The following is a 12,074-nucleotide window of genomic DNA, read 5'->3' as shown; positions in this document are numbered from 1 at the left end:
AGTTTTAGTTTCCTACCTCCTCGTTTCATCACAGGGCTTCCAGCTGAAATGACTTTCCCCATCTCTACCACTGGTCCACGTGTTCACCATTAGTGCATGAAGCAAGTGTATGTTTGTGGCTTCAGAGTGTTTCATTGATTCATTGATTAAAACTTGGTGTATGGAGACTGAGTAACAATAATCACACAGTATATGTGGATTTATGTTTTTGATAACCCTAAGCTCTTCAAATTATAAATCGGACTGATGGTTTATGTGTCACAAGCTTTAAAGACGCTAATAAATCAGTTTAAACCTGTGACTAATTAAATTTTGTAGGTGCCACAGTTAAACCATTCAAGTTTTATACATTTTTATTAAACTTTTCATACGTCTACATGACACCATCAGAATTATTTTGGCCGTGCGGTGGGTTCAATCTTCAAAAAGCTGGTGCAGGTGTTTTCACAAAATAGTCGAGCATCCAGATGTAAGAAGACTCCATTCAAATACAGGAGTAGTAATTTCACTATTGACCAAGTATCACAGCAGAGCCATTTTAAATGATTTGATGCGTCAACAAATATAAAATGTGCAACTGCCCGGCAGTCCAACCTCAACTCAGACAACAGTAACAGCCATGTGACGCAAACGAAATCCAGATACAGAAATTTCCTACACTGACCTTTTAAAGGGCTCACTAGTGTCCTACTATGTCTCGACCACAGACAGCGTAAAACAAGGACGTAGCTTAAAACTGTGCTGCAACCTTGCGCTCTTTTTAACAGCCAGCAGGGGGCGATAGCTCTATAAATTTAAGGGCAAAGCACCTGACTTTACCTCAGTAAACATTTTCCTGCTCCAGTTTATCTGCTCAGTCACTCCTTTCATGTCATACTGAATTAAAAAGATGATAATTTTTAAAAATCTTGGTTCATTGTGATTGATTAGTCGTTAGCCAATGAGCATGAGCATAGTCTTTTTATTACAAAAATGTAGTTTCAATCATTATTTAGGCATCCAAATTCTTTTAGTTTTTGTCGACTAAATAAAAGATTATCACAGACTAAACCCAAAGTTGATTCATTCAACTAAATTATAAAGTGTAAATGTGTTTTTACCGGTGGGAGATGCTTCACATGGTTTACAAAGCGCCTTATTTCCCTTGACATCAACTGTGAAATGTTTCCATATGTTTGCTCTTTCCTTCATCTCAAGCATTAAAATCTTTTCACATTTTCATGAGAAACCAGAAGCATGGGAGATTACTTCTGATTGGATCACTTCCAAACTCATCCTGCCTTTCTACATAGCCCAATCAGTTTGGATCGGAACATTTTCATCTCGTTTTTATTCACTAACAAAAGTGTCAAAGGGGCATTTTGATCATAGCTTTTATTTAGTTATCTCGTTTGTCAGAAAAAAAGGTGTTTTATTGTTGGTAGCAGAAGCTTTAAACTGGGGGCTTCATTAACTAGTGCGTGTTATCACTGTAGCTACATCCATCCGTCTCTGGTCTTTGGGAAAGCTTTAAAAATTGTGCTAAACCTTTCATAACTATTGTGAATGAGGGCAGCCTAGCAGATATTAGCTGTTGCTATTCTGCACTGTATGTGTGTTAAATGACACTTTTCCCAAACCAAGTCTGAATTTATGTGATGAGTTAGGGGACTTTTCACAGACCACTGAGAATTTGTGGTCCCTCTGCTTGGATGGGGGTATCTGATGCACTGTGTTTGGGTGCAACAACATTAACAAAGCAGACACAGCAGAAGTAGTCTGGTAGGCATCAGTGAGTATATTATCAGTTTCCAGTCATACAGGACAATTACACAATCCACTGAAGCATCTCTCTCATCCAGAAACAATGTATCCAAATACAGTATCTCTCTGATATATAGAACTCATACATATACAAATATATATATATATATATATAATATATATATATATATATATATATATATATATATATATATATATAGATATATATATATATTTATGTATAATTTTCTCTGCACTCTCTTGTTATTTCAACATGTATTCCTCACCATTGCCATCATCACAATAAGCGCTTTTTCATCTGGAAGAATAGTTTTTCAAGAAGCATTTTTGTAAAACAAACCCTTTGATATCGCCTTCCTGTCTCTTTTTTTTTTCTTTTCTTTTTGATACGAGCTCAAAGAACATCATTTGACACACTGTTACTACCCTGCATCGTTAAACAGTTACAAAAGTTTAATACAACTCAGACAGTTCATTTGATATATGAAAATTATGGGATATTGTATTACTTGTGAACAGAAAGTATAATGCATATCATAATTATACATGAACTGCAAAATGGCACAAAATGGCTGCCTTCATCACAGTTGTTGAGTTGTTTCACAGCCTTGTGAATTCTGGACTTTATTTTGGCACTTTTGGACATCCTGTTTCTGTAAGCTAACAGACTACCGACTTCACAAAACTCGAAACACCTTCATCATATGTGAAATTCTCCAAAGATGGTTGTGCACAAGCAAAGAGATATGATCTCTGTCATTAAAAACAGTGTAACTGTGGAGATTGTTTTCTGAAATTGATCATGAGAAGAGCTTTTAAAAAAAAGAAAGAAAAAAACAAAACAAAAAACCAACAAACAATGAAATTTAAAAAAAAAAAAAAAAATCACTAAGTTGATGCAGATTTTAGACAAAAGTAAACATTCGGAAAAATGATTAGTAGTCAAACAATCATAGCAAAGCAATTGGTCAATTTTCACTTACACTGCATGAATTACCAACATGTGATCATAGTACACTCATCAATATAGGTTGTCATAGTCAATATGCAATTACAAAGGAGGGCAACATAGAGACGGAGCAGGCTAAAGTCGGCCCTGAGGTCTGACTCCGACATCAGCCTGCCGGTGTGAGCAGCCGTGTGGCATTTAGGAGCGAGCAACATGTCTGTACTAAAGATAAAAATACAGCCAGTAGAGCTGCTACAAGAGCAGCAGTGTAACGTGACGCGCTAAACTACAATAAACTCAGAACAGTGTCGCTGCTGCAAACAAGATTAGCCGCCTACTGGCACCTTGACACTTGATTATTTTAGTCGCATTTCAGTGGAGCACCTGTAAATAATGTTCATGTGTGAACATTATTTAGGAAATACAAGAAATACATCCGATTCAATTTTTTTTCTGAAAGTCAGATGAGATGATAAATATCACCCATGTTTATGCAGAGGTGTTAGCCTGGTTTAATGTGAAAAATGGAAGCTGGGGGGGCCAGCTAGCCTGGTTCTCCTCACTAATGTGGCAACAATAACTACCATTAACTACACAAAATGTTTTTATTTAATGTTTTAATCTTTGAAGCAAATGTAGCAACCTGCAAGGCAAAGGTTATTCAACTGAGAGGGTTAGCAGAGCTAGATTAATGAGCTGGTGGCTAACTGCTAACCAAGTCTTTAATTTTTTTTCTTTGCGCAATGTGTATAAAAAATAAAAACTGGCAGCTAGACTAATGTTTTACTGTTTGTAGCTAACAATCTTCAAAATATAAATTGTTACTCAATGTTTAGCACTGTTAACCGTTTGTGCTCGCTAGCAGTTTAACTGTGCAAATTCATGCTAATTTGCACAAAAAGTATGACAGACTGGAATGTTTATTTCTAATATTAACATATTAACTAAAAAGATACCACCCTGCTTTGTAATATTTAAAAGTTGGTAATCAAGTTGTTTAGGAGTTATACTTTTAATGTGTCGCTGTTTATGTGCTACCTATCAAACTTTACAGCAGTGCCAGAAGGTAAACCAACCAGGTTGCTCAAGGACAGCTAAATGCTACCTTTCAGTGTCATCATCTGTCATGTGGCTCTTTCCTTACAGGCCACTGATGTCCTTTAAGCATCTTGGGGAGGTTTTATATCATATAACACTATTTTACCAACCAGGATATCTGTGCTAGTGTGCTTGCTAGCTTCCCCATAAAGCAAGACAGTTGTACTGCTTTGTTTATGAGTTTAAGCCACAACTCGCAGCTTTGTTGTGTTGCATATCTGTAAAACCACAGAGACATGTTAATCTGCTTTACTTCTGGTTACCTTATTGTTGAGATTAGAAAGAGCCAGGCTAGCTATTTCTAGGTGCTTCCAAACTTAATGCTAACTGCTGGTCAGTAACCCCTGGTAACCACCTGATGCTAAGGAAAAGCATGTATTCTGTGACCAGATGGTAAGAAGTTGCTGGCTGTTGCTAGGTGAAATTGGTCACAAAGAGGGCTGTGGGCTGAAAACCTCCATGCAGTTAGCTTATATGGAACACGCAGATTTGTCTGAAAAGACTCACAGTACTTGCAAAATGCAAAAAGTCGTGTCTTACTGCTGCAACCAAAATATTTTAAAAAGCATGACTTTTCCTTTGAATGCAAACTGTCTTTTTTTTAAGTTTCACTAAAATTTGGAGAGTAACTATAGAAAATATTTGGCATCTTCCACGTAGAAATAGCATGCAGGTTTTGGGTGCAGCAACCTCTGTGCAACGCTTTTACCTAGCAACAGCCAGCAACCAGTCAGAGAACACACATTTCACGTTGCCAGGGGGTTGGGAAGTGTGTGACTGAGGCTTAATCCCTACCTAGCTACAACGCCACGTACATTAACACTAGAGTGATATTATTTGCTATCAAATTGTGATGAGTTAAAAGGAAAAGACACATTTTCCAAAATGTTGAGTGATTTCTTTCACCCTTCCAAATACAATATGAAATTGTGATTTATTTATTTTTTTGTACAGTATGTGTGGTGCAAGAGATACTAATGCAGACCAGTAATATGCGGCATGGTCAGTGATCTGTGTAGGAGTACTCAGGGTTAACAAATGAGAAGCCTTGGAATTCTTGCTGGTCCAGGTTGACTATAACGTCCTGATCTGGGGGGGTCAGCTCTGGGGGATGGCGTGTGAAAAAGCGGTCAAAGTTCTCCGCATCACGCCCACACTGCCATGGAGAGGAGAGGAGAGAGATGGGGGGGGGGGGGGATGCAGTGAGTTTGATGAAGGATGACAGGAAAAAAAGGACAACAAGCAACAAAGAGAAAAAAGAGAAATACAACTAAAATATGGCATCAACCAATAAAATCATTCACAGCCGAAACTGTGGATTTCCATTGGTCCATACGTGAGCCAGGTGACATCTGCCTTCATCATTGGTGACTACACTCACAATAAATAAATAAATCAGCTCTGCATTGGTGAGTGCAGTGACCAACGGCAGGTGATGGTTGGGTTTGAAGGATGAGCAAACTAATCCTGATAACTTACCTTAAAAGTTTGAGCAAACTGTGGCATTTTCTTAACTACTGTGCAAAGATTTCTAAGGCATTTAGTGAAGGCTGATAAAGTGAACAGCTGAAGTGAGTCAGCGTGTCATATACTCACAGCTTTCGGTTTGAAAGGCGGCTGGACTTCCTTATTCTCCAGTTTTTCCCAGTCTATGTAGCGGAAGAAGGCGTGCTCCTTGATGTCCCTCTCACCTTCTGGGCCGCAGCCCAGACGCTTAGCCGGGTGTTTGGTCATCAGCTAGAGATTACACACAGACATACAATGCAAGATGAGTCGTATTCGTTTAGTCTTTTTAAAACGGACCCATAATCAATCTGTAGCATGTATGCATTACATAAAGGCAGCATTTTTAAATTAAAACACAGCAATGCAGAGTCATTATGTCATGCAAAATATTATTAATGAGATGAAAAACAGTGATCTTTATTAATGTGTACTGTAACTATTTAACGCATTAGTAAACAAATAAAAAGAAATCACAGATGAGGAGGTGTGGAGGGCAAATAAACAAGTACAATCATCGTTTGCTGCCACGAGCTGTTAAGAGGCAGTTCAGCCTCACTGCTGGAGGGTGCGCACTAACACGCAGCAGCCTTTATAATATGACGAACCCTCCAGTGCTCAGAGTGAAAAACAAGCAGAGGTTTCAGGGGCCACATTAGGAGTTACCCTGCATGTATGCGCATACAAGCATGTTTTCTTACCCCCTTGCAGATAGCAACTGCTTCTTTGGACATGGATTTAGGGTATGAGACGTGATGCTCCATGATGGACTGGAAAAGCTCATCTTCATCTTCACCATCGAAAGGCGGCTAGAGAGGCACAAATGCAGACCCTTTTTTTAGTTGTTGTCTTGGTAAAATAATAACAATAATAATAATAATAATAATAATAATAATAATTTAAGAGGGTAAGCAGTAGATGAATACAAACCTGTCCAGCAAGCATTTCATAAAGCAGGACTCCAAAAGCCCACCAGTCCACAGACTTCCCATAAGGCTGATAGGCTATGATCTGCAAGAGAAAGAATAGGGTTGCAATCAATGTCTGAAAGATTAAAATAAACCAATCGACAACTAGACAGTGGCTAACCCGTAAAACACACCTCTGGAGCAATGTAGTCTGGCGTTCCACAAAAAGTCTTTGTGGTAACGCCATCAAGCATGTTTTCTTTACACATTCCAAAATCTGCAATCTTTATATGGCCCTCAGAGTCCAGCATCACATTGTCCAGCTTCAGATCCCTGCAAAAACATCCAAACGCACAGATGTTACTCACATCTGTAAACTAAAAGGGACCGGAAACTACACGCGAGTAGCCGAGCTGATTCAAAAACCATCTCACCGATACACAATGCCCTTGGAATGAAGGAAGAACAGGCCGATGGCAATCTCAGCAGCATAGAACCTAAAACAGAGGCAAACATCCGTCTTTAACTGAAAGGTGCGTTTGGTGATGCTCTGATATCTCCTATTGAAGCCCTTCAGAGAGGTTAAAGTGTGTCTCATGCATTTTCATTTTTTAAGCACCACGAATGACAAAAACATCAACATTTGTAAGTATAACGCACAAAATGCATAAAAAGTTCATTTTATAACAGTTTTGGCTGCCACTTTAAGTAATGTATAACCTTTCTGAGCTGCAGAGCTTTTACTGCAAAGGAACTCGTCTCTCCTCATACACGGATCTGCGCAAGTGTTAAAACAGGAAGTACCTGTTAACCTGTCATCTGGTAAAGGTTTATCTTGACCTTTGTCTTCAACAAAGATGCCAGCATTATGTGAAGACCAGCTGCTGAGTGCATGAATGTAAATACAGACAGTTAAGGATTATGTGACAACAGTGGCAGAAAAAGGTAGGCGCTGCTTCATCCCTGTAGCTAACACCGGAGCTATGTTAGCAAAGCTTTGAGGTGGAATACACAGTTTAACTCGCCATCTGTTTAAACATTTCCTATTAAGGGCATGTTTTGATTGTGCTTGTGTAAACACCATGTGTGTAGATACAGGCTGAGAAATAGCTCTGTTAACTTGCATTATGTAATGTCATGCTAATTAGCCACGTGCACATATTGCTTACGTTAATGAGCCAAGTGGAGCGGCGGTAGTTAGTCCCTAAGATTCCCTGAGCTGTTATGTTTATTGGGCACATATTACACTTTTCATTTTTTTCCTCAATCATGCAGTACGGGAAATAAAATGAAACTACCATAAAAATAAAGACTGTTAATTTGTTTTATAAGTGAAAAAGGGGGGTCGAATTTCTTTTTTCTCCAGCTATATATGAAGATAAAATGGCAATTTTTTATCTCACTCAATGTAAGTCAAAAGCTCTTCTTTCAGACTAAACACTGAGTCAATGAGAACAGATATGTTTAATGAGGTCATCACAGGAACACAGCTGTTCAAACATTCTGTTTGCAAGATGGAGCCAATCAAAGTGTGGCTGACTTAATGGAAGGAAGAGGGGAGCCAAGACTGCTCGTTTGAGACAGTGAATTAACTGACGAGCTGCACCAAGATCCAGTAATGTATAAAAAAGGATTATTTTGGAATTGTGAATATGCAAACTTATCTTAGTCCTGAAGTGCGATTTGGAGATCTGGAGTATTGTTGCATCACTTATAAGCAGTGTTGGGACTAACGCGTTATTAAATAACGCGTTATTAAGTAACGCGTTATTAAGTAACGTTATTATTGTGGTAACGAGCACGGTAACTAGTTATTATGCCAAGACCGGGAACGCGTTACTCGTTACTGGGATTTAGATAGGCTTGTTATTCGTTACTTCGTGTGGTGGCTATCGCGGAGCTTCCACAGATTCATAACATTAGCAAGTGGTGGAGGCCAGCAGGTGGATGAAGGAAAAGGGAGGCAAGAGGAGAGACCCGAGCGGCCGCGGTCCGAGAGTGTCAGGTGAACTGAACTTCAGGTAAGAAGTTATGACCTGCAGTCCATCTGGGTCAGATATGAACCAAGTTTAGGTGGAGTTTATTTTCGTTATGCTGACTTTTTCGTACTGCGTCTAGCTAGCATGACGGAGTTTCTATACAGCTGGGTGGGTGCTATGTTATGATGTTGAACTTTATTTTGTTCATAAGGTTAATTATTAGAGTTGCAACCGTCCCGTAAAAAACAGAATCGTCTCGTATTCAGAGAAAATATTACGCGTTTCGTATTGAGGTGAAAAGGAACAGTTTGTCCCGGACTTCAGCTACAATGAAAAAGACACAAAGCTGGAGTTATTCTGTGTTTACGCTGCACAGCTGCCTCTTCTTCTCTCATCTCTCCCCCTCCCTCTCCTGTTTCTACTTCAATCATGAAACTGATCAATGATCAGCTTCGGTTCTCTCTTGTTTGTTTATCGCCCACTTTGCGCCAGAAAGAGGAAACCAGCGGATGTCGCGCTAAACAACAGCAGCACGTTTAAGCTTGATCAGCTGTTGTTAGAATTTATTTAATATTAATTTCTAGTATCAGCTGATGTTTGCTGGAGCCACAGCTGTAAAGCTGCTGGTCATGATATCGGTTTGGTTATGTGGTGAGAGGGAAACATGAAGATGAAACCAGGAGATGTCCTTACTGATCATCAGAGCTGTGATGGAGAAACAGGTTTACCTTTTAGGTGACATGAATGAGTTGAAGGGAAGTTATGAACTGTTTCTGAGAGACAAATAACACCAGGATCCTTTTTTAGGTAGCTGACAGCTGGTAACTGTGCAGGGGCGGGTCTAGCAAAGTGTTGCCAGGGGGCCAGGTAGGGCATTAACAGGGAAAGGGGGGCACAAAGAAATACTTTTCTTTCTTATTCTCATTTAAAATGTCTACTTTTAAAAAATAATTATCTGAATCTTACAACAAACGATTGATAGATTGATGCATATATACCATCAGAACAGTGTACATCACTGTCACAACAGTGTTTATTTTCATTCAAAGGCTTTATGATTTTTCCTATAATGGTGGGCCGGTCTCTAGTCAAAATGCCCGGGACGATTTTCTGTCCCAGTCCAGCCCTGTATGCAGCTCATCTGCAGTCTGGTGTTACCTACATCTTCCTATTCAGAAGGCAGAATTTCCGAGTTCTGAGTACAATCGAAAGCACCACGACTGCAGTTTTTGTGTTGGATGTAAAAGGCGCACATGACGCTGTGACGTAGGCTAGAATCATGGCAGCAGTCAATGACGGTCCAGGCGTGGGATTTCTCTCGTGGAAATATGCACATTATCTTTTCCTTTCTATTGGTAGGTGGCACAGTGCACTTGTGGCAAGTAAGCAAGCTAGAAGACTGGCAAAGTTATGGAAGCAACACATTAACAAGAGAATTCTGAGTAAAACCAAAGTTACTTTCCCTAGTAACTAGTTACTTGAAAGTAACAAGTAACTTGAAGTAACTGAGTTACTTTTGATAGAAGTAACTAGTAATGTAACTAAGTTACTAATTTAAAGTAACTTACCCAACACTGCTTATAAGTAAGAAAGCAAGAACAGACGAGGAGAAGCAAAAACAAGATAATAATGGTGGCACATCAACTTTGATGTGAAACTAAACTTATTAGTTAAGGAAAGTCTGGATGCCAAATTCTGTTTTGTTAATCACCATTGAGTTTCTTAAGTGGGGGATTGTTTAAGAGCATCGAATGCTTGTGATCTTGTCTGTAGTGTGTGTCTGTGTGTGTGTGTGTTGGTGTGTGTGTGTGTGCTGTGTCTGTGTGGTGTGTGTGTTGTGTCTGTGTGTGTGTGTGTGTGTGTGTGTGTGTGTGTTTGTGTGTGTGTGTGTGTGTGTGTGTGTGTGTGTGTCTGTGTGCATGCACTCACACAGCATGAGGCTCCTTAAACTTGCCGACCTGTTGGATATGGTACATAAGGTCTCCTCCATTAATATACTCCATGACAAAATACAATCGGTCCTAGGAGCAATAAAGAAGAAGCAGGAGACCAGAAGAGAGGAATAAATTATTCAGAATCACAGTTTACTGACAGGCTGATAATTACACAGTTCAAATTTACACAGTAAACAGACCAAAGCAAACAAGCCATGGAAAGCACTCTGATAACATTATAAAAGATAAGAAGCTGGTCTTGCTTCAAGCTGTCTCACCATGGTTTGGAAGCATGAGTGCAGCTGAGTGAGGAAAGGTGGTTTTCCTGACAGGGCGAGGACTCTCTTCTCCACCATGGTGCACTCCACGTCATCGTCTTGGATCACCACGTCTTTTTTCAGGATTTTGATGGCGTACAACTCATCTGTGCCTTTCCTCTCAGCCAGCATCACCTTTGAGGGAGTCAACCAAAGGAAATCAGTGAGTTTTAAAGAGATTTAATTCATGCCATGTTTACATCAGAAACATCACATTTCTACTGACGCGTGCCCCACCTTGCCGAAGCTGCCCTTGCCCAGAACCATGATGAAGTTGAAATCTGAGAGCTTGACGCGGTCCTGATTGCCATTGCTGTCGTACTTGCACACCGAGGAGGAAGAAGAGGAGTCAGTGGGCTTCCCTGGACCCACTCTCGCTCTCTAGAGAGAGAATTAAAATGGGGAAGGGGGAAGAAGTAGTTTATTAGAGAACAAGAAATAGGCAAGAGCACAAATTAAACCAGTCGTCATTCTCGTCGATTTCTGTGAGTCTTACCTCAAACTTTTGCCGTAGCTCCTCATTACCGTCCTCTCCATCTGGCTGGACAGGAACATTAAAGTATTCTCCTTCCTCCTGGGACAGCATCTTAAACCTAAACCCCAGAATGAAAGCAGAGCATTGCCAGACAAAATCCAGGATTATCACCAGACTATGACGACAAAGCCTCCTAAACATTCACACCCCTGCACGTCCTGCCTGTATCATTTCTAGTTACACCTGTGTAATTTTCTCACCATCCATCTATCCCTTGTTTCTGTAGCTCTGAGATCCCAAAGGACAGTGATCCCATGAAGTCATTCCTGCTGGTCAAATCCCAGTCCCAGACCTCTACTGACAGACGGCGGTCCTTGTCAGATTCTTTGAGGTTGCTAAAAGGAAAAAAAAATGGAGGACAGTGAAACGGAAGATAAAGCGCGTTCCTAATATAGCTAAAAATGAAAACCTGAGATCACAGTCCTCTCATCTCTCTCTGTACAAACTTAAAAACAATGCAGCAAATCACAGTTTTTCATACCTTTCCTATCCGAGAATAGCTCGAAAAACAACGAGCACAAACAGGAGGAGGAGAGAGGACTGGGTCACTTGCACGAGCTCCAGTTAGCTTTGCGCATACGCGACTCAAAACGAGGCCAAGTGAGTAACTTTAATCAAAAGGCAAGTTATGTTCAACAAAAAGGTGTCTCACAAAGTGAAGGTCTCGTTCCACGTGGGGTTGAGGGAGCATTTGATGGTCTTTGTCTTCTGCTTGCTCTCACTCTTGGGATCGGGAATCAGCTTGAGCTTGACGTAGGGGTCTGACAGGCCGTTGGGATCCATGGGCACCAGGTGCTTAGCCTCTGTGTGTGTGTGTGTGTGTGTGTGTGTGTGTGTGTGTGTGTGTGTCAGTGTCAGAGAGAGAGTGTGAGAGAACACTTTGATGGGTGTTGCTTATGCTTGAGGTCCATTCTGGTTTCAGGGATGGATATAATGATATTAAAAAGCTCTTTGCATCTTTTTTTTCCTCTCCCCTTTTGTAAGGTTGACACACCGTATTTAGGACCACTTGACATGATTTTTCTTTTCAGACAATTAAAATTTTGTGTAGTGGTGTACAAATTGAAAGTAATGTATTTTTTTTTTT

General features: G+C 40.1%; 1 protein-coding gene across 1 annotated transcript in view; it reads right to left on the bottom strand.

The window, feature by feature from the left end:
- Positions 1-2,060: 2,060 nt before the first annotated feature.
- Positions 2,061-12,074, bottom strand: part of LOC102310457 (protein kinase C beta type) — a 48,767-nt gene continuing 38,753 nt past the window's right edge. Inside the window, 12 exon segments of the mRNA XM_042223874.1 lie at positions 2,061-4,967; positions 5,408-5,548; positions 6,016-6,123; positions 6,245-6,325; positions 6,417-6,555; positions 6,657-6,719; positions 10,131-10,222; positions 10,414-10,587; positions 10,690-10,833; positions 10,949-11,045; positions 11,188-11,322; positions 11,640-11,790. Of these exon segments, the coding sequence (XP_042079808.1) occupies positions 4,815-4,967; positions 5,408-5,548; positions 6,016-6,123; positions 6,245-6,325; positions 6,417-6,555; positions 6,657-6,719; positions 10,131-10,222; positions 10,414-10,587; positions 10,690-10,833; positions 10,949-11,045; positions 11,188-11,322; positions 11,640-11,790 (1,478 nt within the window). The 3' untranslated portion in view covers positions 2,061-4,814.

Source organism: Haplochromis burtoni, unplaced genomic scaffold, assembly GCF_018398535.1.
Source record: "Haplochromis burtoni strain Fernald_Lab_line unplaced genomic scaffold, NCSU_Asbu1 Contig_122, whole genome shotgun sequence".
Taxonomy (NCBI): domain Eukaryota; kingdom Metazoa; phylum Chordata; class Actinopteri; order Cichliformes; family Cichlidae; genus Haplochromis; species Haplochromis burtoni.
Note: the sequence above shows the minus strand (reverse complement) of the source record. Positions and strands in the feature narration are given on the sequence as shown.